General features: G+C 40.1%; 1 protein-coding gene across 1 annotated transcript; it reads left to right on the forward strand.

Annotated features, from left to right (window-relative positions):
- Positions 1–883: 883 nt before the first annotated feature.
- LOC148431226 (TOG array regulator of axonemal microtubules protein 1-like) lies at positions 884–9,609 on the forward strand (the record flags this gene model as incomplete). The annotated part of the gene is given in 5 exon segments (XM_088466189.1): positions 884–995; positions 998–1,118; positions 1,276–1,434; positions 8,586–8,712; positions 9,499–9,609. Coding segments are annotated over 5 exon segments (630 nt in total), but the record flags the coding sequence as incomplete, so codon positions are not given.
- Between the last annotated feature and the right edge of the window lie 608 nt (positions 9,610–10,217).

Here is a 10,217-nt window from a genome sequence, read left to right on the forward strand (position 1 = left end):
CACCATCAGCTCTATCTTCCTTGAACATGGGCAGGGCATTGGAATGCTGTTAGAAGTGACAGAGAAAAGTTTTTTTCTCTGGTCTGCGCAGCACTGACTGGATCCTCTGGGCCTTTTTTAATGGTAGGGCCTGGAGCTGCAGCTGCACATTCCCCATTGTTAATCCGACTCCACATTCCCCATTGTTAATCCGACCCTGCTCCTAGATGCATCTTTTTTAGTATTTTTTTATTTTTCATGTAACGCAGATCCTGCACGTTTACACAAACATTTTCTTAATCACTCTTTCTGGAGACGTAGTCAGTCATAAAGCCTCTAGACTCTTCTAGAAGATCCTTTCTTTGTTTATCTGTATCTATGGGTCTTCACATGTGAGCTGCTGCCACCTATTGGAATTAAATCGCTAAGATAGAGTCTTAAACGTATGGAAGCTGTTCGGCAGTAAATTAACAGTCAAAACTCTACTGCCCAGTGGCAAATCCTACCTTGTCTGGCCAGGAGAGGGGTCTGTAAATGTGATCCCACACATGCACAATTCAACAAGCAGGCCGGCTTCGAGGGACTGCTTCAGCTGCAGCCCCTAGAAGCTGTGTAGGAGTGGCCTGATACCAGGGGAGTGGCTTCCAATTTGAAGCACTCTACCATGACGGTCCCAGGGGGATAACTCATCTCCCTTGGGACTACCTGTCCAGCAAGTGATTAGGGAGCTACTGCCACTGCTAGGCAGTTACTGGGGGAAGGGGCTTTCTGCTTTTAATCAAAATCCATCTGTCCTCTGCCCCCCCATCCCCCATATGAAAGAAACCTGGCATGAATTTCTTTGTTCTGTTCCGTTTGTAGTAAAAACCTTTTTAAGTTATTTATATTTTATTCTTTTATTTAGGTGAAGAACTTGCGCTCCAGTGTTTCCCGAGCAGCAATTGGCTGTTTAGGGGACATGTTCACACATCTGAAGAAGAACATGGACAACGAACTGGACAATTGTGTACGTGTCCTTCATCCAAGGCAGGGGAATCAAATCTCTTCATGCATGAGGATGTGGACAAGGCGCTTGATGCAATGGTACAGAATGTCACACCTTTGCGAACTCTCACCTCCCTCATAAATGGAGGGCTCAGGTAACGTAACACCGGGTAACCTTTAACGTTTAAGCCTACATTTAAATTATTTTATGTAAAATTACCCCTATGTTATACTTTTAGAAGTTTTTTTTTATGTTTAGTTGTTGGTACTTTGTCTGGTTGGTGCTTATTTCTGTTCATGTTTTACCTGTAGACACTTGAACACCACGGTCAAAAAATGTACGGCACAGCACATGTGTGATCTGGTGGAGAGGATGGGACCAGGGCGGATCTTGTCTGGGATAAAGGACATCACAGATAGAACTCTTCCTGCTATAACAAAATTTGCACAGGATAGTTCTCAGGAAACCAGGTTAGTATTCTGCTAATTGTCTTCTGCTCTCATTCTCTCTCTCTCTCTCTATCCCGGTATTTCTCTCTTCCTCATGGGGGACACCAGTCCATAGGGTATAGAAAGTCTGTTATGCTTCTACCTCTCAGAACTCCCATCCTTCAGGGGTTTCAGGGGAGTTTTTTAGGTTAGGCTGCATGAGATGATGTTGTTTTTTTTGTTATTTCCCACTTATTTTCATTGACTGCTGCATCAGTTACATATAGCAGACCATCTCACTATTGTCTCAGTACAAGCTTCTGTAACCCACTGCCAACGTGGGATGTCTTCTGGGATCATTTCATGTGCATCTATCTCAGACTATAAGTACTGTAAGCAGCCAAGTGCCTCCTCACTCCCGGTGCTTGTTATTGGAAGAAAGCAACCATTGGCTTCTGGTGGAACTCATGGTCTGCGAGGCTGCAGAGCATAGGCACTATTTGAGGATCATGGAGAGGGCGCCATCCTCTGGGACAGTTGCTGATGTGCTAGGCCCTGTGGGCACAGACCTAGGCAGCTTGCGGGTTGGGCAGTCCGTTGTCGCGCACACCTAAAGAGGTTGCTTCTCATCTGATATAGGTGGCCAAGCTAAAACTGTGGCAAGGCATGCTGGGATCTCCTCACTGGCTAAGTTAGGCAAACGCCTTAGTTGTGTCTCGATCCAGTCCTGCGGACAGTCACATTCTAAGTACTCCTCCCAAGTGGGTGAGGTAGTAGAGGTATACGACTGTGAGGATTCCTGGCAGATTGAAGAGGACTCTGCAAGACGACATCGGATGGATATATCTATGAGGGCAGTTCCCCGGGTACCAGACATCCAGGATAGCGAGGAATCTGTAGAGACTAACAGTAATTTCCTTCTTATCCGTATTTACAGGAATTGCTCTGTTAGTTGTGGACCAAACTCGAACATCACAATACATTTCGGCTATGGGGTAAATGTAACAAAATCAAGTGGATACATCAATTAACAGCGCTCTCCCAATATACAAGTTGGCACTCAACATATAATAATCACCATATAGATGATAGTTTCCACACTTATGTATGAATCTCCTTAGATAGTCCATATAACATTTCCTTCATGCATAATATCACGGTTATTCCACCTCCGTTTTTGCTTGTTAGGCCAGCAGCGGCATAAATGGATACATATGGACAGGAGGAAAAAATAGATATAGTACAGATCAATCGTTTAAAACACACTTTAATGATATATTCCACTTACAATATGTAGAAAGTTTTCAGACATAAAACAACATCCACAGTGGCAATTCAGCAGCAAGCAGTTAAGTGGGTCCTCTCGGTCCTAGATGAAATATAGGAAATGGATAACACCGCAGGTCCGGATAACTGGATGTTCCTCAGGAACCCACTAACTGCCCCAATGTATAGTCACTTGGAAAAAGAGCCCATGCTTAACGCGTTTCAGACTTAGGTAGTCCTTCGTCAGAAGCGTGAAGAAGGCTCTGTGATGTACTCTATATATACCCTCTCTAATCCAACATTCAGCTGAACTGCATTACTACTCGTCGGCGCTTGTCCGCGTCTTAGCGCATGCGTACTCCTCTCGCGGCACACGGAAACAAGATGGCCGTGCGTTCCATGGTCCCCAGAAGTTGATCAGTAGCTCCATAAGTGCCGGACATATGTGCGTTCCACCACATAGCGATCATTTCCAAATTCAAAGTCCGGCAATAAGAACAGTTCAGAGTTCTAAATCCTTTTAGTATTGGTTCCTTGTTATGATTTATATACTCAGCCAATCGATATATACATGGACCAATATTCCATAGTGAAAGGTCCCATATATTAATACATATAAAACAAGAAAAAGATATCAATCACCAGAATAAAATCCATATAAAACATACATATATAAAATACAAATATAAAAAATACATATACAAAAAGAATTTGTGGAGGACAAATAAATTGTGCAAACAGCTTTAATACATCCAATAACCTATGTCAGGAAACATTTCAGCTCGAAGTCCCCATTTAATCCCTTGGGTACAAGGGTTCTTAGCTGATGAATCCATTTCATCTCTAATTGCGAGAGACGTTTGTCTAAATCTCTGGTACGCCAATTAGCCAACACCAATTGAATACCTACAAAACTTTTCAAAGAACATTCATTTGACCTATGATGCTCCTTAAAATGCATAGAGACAGTGTGTGTTTCTAATCCCTTGCGGATGTTATAAATATGTTCAGCAAGTCTATCCTTGAGACTTCTACTAGTCTTCCCCACATAAAATAAACCACATGCACACTCCAGGATATATATAACAGTCCTGGAGTGGCAAGTGATAAAATCTCCAATAGAGTATTTCTCATTATTAACAATAACTTCAGTGATCTTACGATCCTTACATTTAACTGTTTTGCACATCAAACAGCTTCCACAACGGTGGAAGCCTTTCGTTCTTATATTTGATCTTTTTTCCACTTCTAGATTACTTCTCACAAGTTTATCCTTTAGTGATGGAGCTCTTTTATAAATAAAGACTGGCTTATCAGGTATAACATTACCAATTATAGGGTCATGCTTCAATAGCGACCAGTTCTTCTTTATAATTTTCTCCATCTCTTTATATGATGAATTGTATTGAGTAATGAAAGCCCACTGATAATCATCTTTTTTTTCCTCAATTCTATCATCCTTAGATTTAATTAAATCATTCCTATTCACCAGTGCAAGTTTGTTTCGAGCTTTTTCCAGGGTTCCTTCAGAGTATCCCTTTGCACGAAAACGATTCGATATTTCTTCCAACTGCTGATCGCATACCTCCCCTTCAGTACAATTTCTTTTAATCCTTTGGAATTGTCTGAAGGGGATCCCATCCAACCAATTTGGATGATGTTGGCTAGTCTTATCTATAAAACCATTAGTGTCTGTACTTTTTCTAAAAGTTTTCGTATTTATAGAACCGTTTTTGATGTATATTAATAAATCTAAGAAAGATACCTCTGAGTTACTGTGTATAAAAGTTAATTTAATCGAAAAATTATTAGAGTTGAGAGCATTACAGAACTCTAAAAGTCCATCTTCACTCCCTCAACATATAAAAAAGATATTGTCTATAAAGCACTGCCATGACACCAGGTCCGCCCTTAAGTCATCACCTGACCATATATTTTGGTCTTCCCAGTATGCCATGAATAAATTTGCTTAACTGGGGGCGAACCTGGTGCCCATGGCAGTGCCGACGACTTGTAGATAAAAAACTCCATCAAAATAAAAATAATTATTTAATAAAATCAATTTAATACTTTCTAATATAAAAGACTTCAATTTATCATCGTAGTCACTTTGATTCAAATAAAAAGAAACTGCTTCTAACCCTTTCTCCAGTTGTATTACAGTATAAAGTGTAGTAACATCTGCACTACACAAAAAATATCCTTCCTGCCAATTAACATTGGATAATCTCCTTAATATATCATTTGTATCCTTTAGATATGCTTTTGTTTTTTTCACAAGAGGTTGTAAGTAATAATCAACCATAGCCGACAAATTACTGGTTAGACTGTTACAACCAGACACTATAGGTCGACCGGGAGGGTGGAGGGGGTCCTTGTGGATTTTGGGGAGAACATAGATAGTCGGTATTGATGGGTCCTTAATTAACAAAAATTCATATTCATTTTTTTTAATAACATTCTCATTTAATGCTTTTGTCGCTAAATCAATGATAAGCTTTTTTATTTTAAGTGTAGGATCACTTTTTAGCTTTTTATAAGTGGATCCATTGTTTAATTGTTTAAAAATCTCCTCCATATATGTTTCTTTTTTCATAAGGACCACCCCACCACCCTTATCCGCTGGTTTTATAATTAAATTCATATCATCCTTTAAAGCCTTAACTGCCTCAAATTCCTTTTTAGTGATGTTTAATTTCTGTTTTTGACCTTTACACTATTTTTGGATCATCTTATCTATATCATCAGACACCAATTTGTTAAAACACTCGATATGACTTCACCTAGCGTGAACAGGATTGAAACTCGAGGGTGGTTTAAATTTTGTTTTTGAAGACTGTTGTTGATTTAGGTCTTCATCCTTATCTTTATTTAAAAAGAATCGTTTAATCGTTAATTTACGAACATATTTTTGTATGTCGAGAAATACATTAAAAGAATTTGGTAAGTTTGATGGAGCAAACTTAAGGCCCTTTTCCAGAACTTTTTCTTCAGATTCTGATAGAACCCTGTCAGATAAATTAAAGATTTTTCCCTCATATTTTTCACAGGAATCATAAGCTGATACATTATTCTTTTTTTGTTGTTATTTTTTAGCTTTCTTCTTTCCTGCTCTTTTCCCTCTACGAAATTTAAATGTTTTTAACAGTTTTGGTATCTGTTTTTCCTCGGTGTTCGGGGGTCCCATTCCAAAACAGACCAGTGGTCAGAAGTGGAAGGACCATTACTGTCAATATTATCTAAAATTGAAAAACTATTAGATGTAGATATATTCACTGGTCTCCTAACATTCCTATTTTCAACATCCTCATAAGCATAATCTTTTCCCCATCTATCCATATATTTTGGTTTTCCTTTATAATCCCTGTTTCTCCAGTTCTTTTGGCCTTCATATTTCGCATATTGATGTCTAAATGAATTAACATATCTACTTTTATTAAAATGATTTTCATGAGGTTTCTTCCTCCAGAAAGGTGTTTTCATACCTATAGACTTGTTGTTCTTTTCATTTTTATCTTTTTTAGCATTTAGCATGCTTAATTTGGAGTCATCCATCATAGGAACTCCAGATAACTTAATATCTCTCAAAAATTTATTTTGTTTCTTTTCCCTTAATTCTTTGGTACTTTTATTAATCTTTAACATTAGTTCTCTTTCCATTATTCCAAAATCCTCTAAATTTTTATAGGGATGTACCTTAGTATGTAAAATGGTTATTTCCTCATTTAGTTTCATCAGTAATTTTCTCCTTTCCTTAACTATAAGATTAATCAAGGAAAAGGAGCAAGTTTCAAGAATAGTTTCCCATTCTTTCTTAAAACTATTATCTGATGAATCAAAAGAAGGTGGTTTGATAATCTTTAACCATTTCGGAATAATTTGTGCTGATTGGTACTGCTCTAAGGTTACTACCTCCCACCACAATTTATTTTCTTTAACCATCAGATTTTTTAATTTCTTAAATGCAGAACCCAAATCATCATCACAAATATCTGTTTCATCCAAATTTTGTGAGAAAGTATTATCAATCAGTTCCTTTCTCATCTCTCTAAAGGCAAACATGTTTGCAGCACTTATTTGTAAAAATAGGTGAAAAGGATAACAATAAAATACAAGGTGACAAACAGGTGCGCAATGAAATAAGAAGTGCAACTGTAGGTGATGTAAAGCAGAGTAAACACCCAATACTCCAAAATCATGTAACAAAATCAAGTGGATCCTGGCAGATTGAAGAGGACTCTGCAAGACGACATCGGATGGATGTATCTGTGAGGGCAGTTCCCCCGGGTACCAGACATCCAGGATAGCGAGGAATCTGTAGAGACTAACAGTACTTTCCTTCTTATCCGTATTTACAGGAATTGCTCTGTTATGTGTGGACCAAACCCGAACATCACAATACATGTCGGCTATGGGGTAAATGTAACAAAATCAAGTGGATACATCAATTAACAGTGCTCTCCCAATATACAAGTTGGCACTCAACATATAATAATCACCATATAGATGATAGTTTCCACACTGATGTATGAATCTCCTTAGATAGTCCATATAACAAGTCCTTCATGCATAATATCACGGTTATTCCACCTCCGTTTTTGCTTGTTAGGCCAGCAGCGGCATAAATGGATACATATGGACAGGAGGAAAAAATAGATATAGTGCAGATCAATCGTTTAAAAGACACTTTAATGATATATTCCACTTACAATATGTAGAAAGTTTTCAGACATAAAGCAATATCCACAGTGGCAATTCAGCAGCAAGCAGTGGGTCCACTCGGTCCTAGATGAAATATAGGAAATGGATAACACCGCAGGTCCGGATAACTGGATGTTCCTCAGGAACCCACTAACTGCCCCAATGTATAGTCACTTGGAAAAAGAGCCCATGCTTAACGCGTTTCAGACTTAGGTAGTCCTTCGTCAGAAGCGTGAAGAAGGCTCTGTGATGTACTCTATATATACCCTCTCTAATCCAACATTCAGCTGAACTGCATTACTACTCGTCGGCGCTTGTCCGCGTCTTAGCGCATGCGTACTCCTCTCGCGGCACCCGGAAACAAGATGGCCGTGCGTTCCATGGTCCCCAGAAGTTGATCAGTAGCTCCATAAGTGCCGGACATAGATAATCCATTGTGCGTTTCACCACATAGCGATCATTTCCAAATTCAAAGTCCGGCAATAAGAACAGTTCAGAGTTCTAAATCCTTTTAGTATTGGTTCCTTGTTATGAATTATATACTCAGCCAATCGATATATACATGGACCAATATTCCATAGTGAAAGGTCCCATATATTAATACATATAAAACAAGAAAAATATGGGCTATGGGGTAAATGCAATGGCCTGCAAGTTGCACGCAGCCGTCAGATATTGGCTGCTAGATTTAAAGCTGCAGTCATTTAAAAGACAAAATATGACAAGCCGTATAATTGCCTTGATCTGTCTCCGAGAACATGTAGGTTGCTCATCTAGTGGCTAGGGTAAGGCACCAAGGGAAGGGTTAGAGTTAGGCTATGGGTGGGTTAAGCATTAGGTGATATGGATTAGGGGTTAGTTACTGGCTATACTCTCCGCCAGTAGCAGGATCCGCCGAAAGTCATCGGGACATCGCCGCCGGACCTGGAAGACGCCGCTGGAGCAGCAAGACCCCCCTGTACCACCACTAGACCACCAGGGATGTTTTGGCAACATTCTAATCATGTCGACATGGTCAAAGTCAACATGTCATGCATGTCAACAAAATATCTCACACCCTTCATTCTGGCATGCTCATTACGATGTGCTAATGTGTAGAAAACATTGAGCACAGGCAGTGCTGGGGTGGGACTGCCCACATATTTTATTGTGTTCTTTTAATTATCCGGTCTTTTTTATTTAGCCTAACGTAACACCTCTTTCCACGAATGTGTTTTTTATTGCAGGTTCTATGGCCGAAAGATGCTTCACTATCTGATGGCCCATCCGGACTTTGACAAAATGCTGGAAAAATATGTCCCAAGCAAGGATTTGCCTTATATAAAGGAAATTATTAGACATATACAAGTCAAGGCAAGACAAAGTGGTCTTCTACATTATTTATTACCAGCTATTTATATGGCATACGCATATTCGGCAGCGCTGTACAGAGAATATTTAGCCATTCACATCAGTCCCTGCCCCAGTGGAGCTTACACTTTATATTCCCTACTACATGTACATATACATACACACTAGGGTTGTTGTTTTTGTCAGTAGCCAACTAACCTACCAGTATATTTTTGGATTGTGGGAGGAAACGAATGTAAGCACAGGGAAAATATACAAACTCCACACAGTTAGGGCCCTAGTGGGATTTGAACCCAAGACCTCAGTGCTGTAAGGCAGTAATGCTAACCATATATATGTGTATATAAGCCTGTGCACATGGGCGTTAATATATTTTTCCATCACTCTGCTGTGTTTTTGTCCGGTCGATTGAGGGCAGGAATAATCTTGGAATGAGATAATTTTTCTCTAAAGATGCATGGTGCTTTTTGTGTGTAACTTTTAATTTGGAGGTCCGCAATTGAACAGAGAAGAGATGAAAGTGATTGATGCCTGTGTGCACATGAGCTAAATCTGTTATATTTGTATGTATACAACACAACTCCTATTGTAGCCAGAACCACCACTCTACTTTATTTCACTCTGCTTCAAAAGTCCTTTTGGATTTCATCCTACCCATCTATCTCTCTAAGCTACATATCCCTACAGCTCACCAGTGAAAAGATTCCCTGTCATTAAAGATATGCTATATAGATCCTGCTTAATATTCAAGTTTAGTAACTGGTTTAATCTGCTTTACTGTTGTCAAAGATACCTTTCATAATTCAGAGACCAGTTGCAACAGCGCTACCATTATCATTGCACATGGTAATGGAGATGAAAACTGGTTTTCTTGCTCTAAATTTTAAGATGCATCTGTGAATCTCAAACTCTGCCATTACAATCCAGGGTTTAAGGATAGCCATGCTTGAGCACAGGTGGCTTAATTAGTACACCAGTCAATTTGATTTAATGATCTGGACTCAAGCATGGATGTCCTTAAAACCTGGACTGCAATGGCAGAGTGTGGTCTGCCTCAGGCCCCTGCCTTGCTACTTGGCCAGCCTCAGGCCCCTGCCTTGCTACTTGGCCAGCCTCAGGCCCCTGCCTTGCTACTTGGCCAGCCTCAGGCCCCTGCCTTGCTACTTGGCCAGCCTCAGGCCCCTGCCTTGCTACTTGGCCCGCCTCAGGCCCTTGCCTTGCTACTTGGCCTGCCTCAGGCCCCTGCCTTGCTATTTGGCCTGCCTCAGGCCCCTGCCATGCTACTTGGCCTGCCTCAGGCCCCTGCCATGCTACTTGGCCCGCCTCAGGCCCCTGCCTTGCTACTTGGCCCACCTCAGGCCCCTGCCTTGTTACTTGGCCCACCTCAGGCCCCTGCCTTGCTACTTGGCCATCTAAGGGCTCCATTTACTATAGAGTTTGAATCATTACAAACTCCTTGTTTATGTTAATTATAGCCAGATGTATTTATCATGACTGATTCCGCGTTT

Source organism: Taudactylus pleione, unplaced genomic scaffold (assembly GCF_031769625.1).
Source record: "Taudactylus pleione unplaced genomic scaffold, aTauple2 ptg002621c, whole genome shotgun sequence".
Classification (NCBI taxonomy): Eukaryota; Metazoa; Chordata; class Amphibia; order Anura; family Myobatrachidae; genus Taudactylus; species Taudactylus pleione.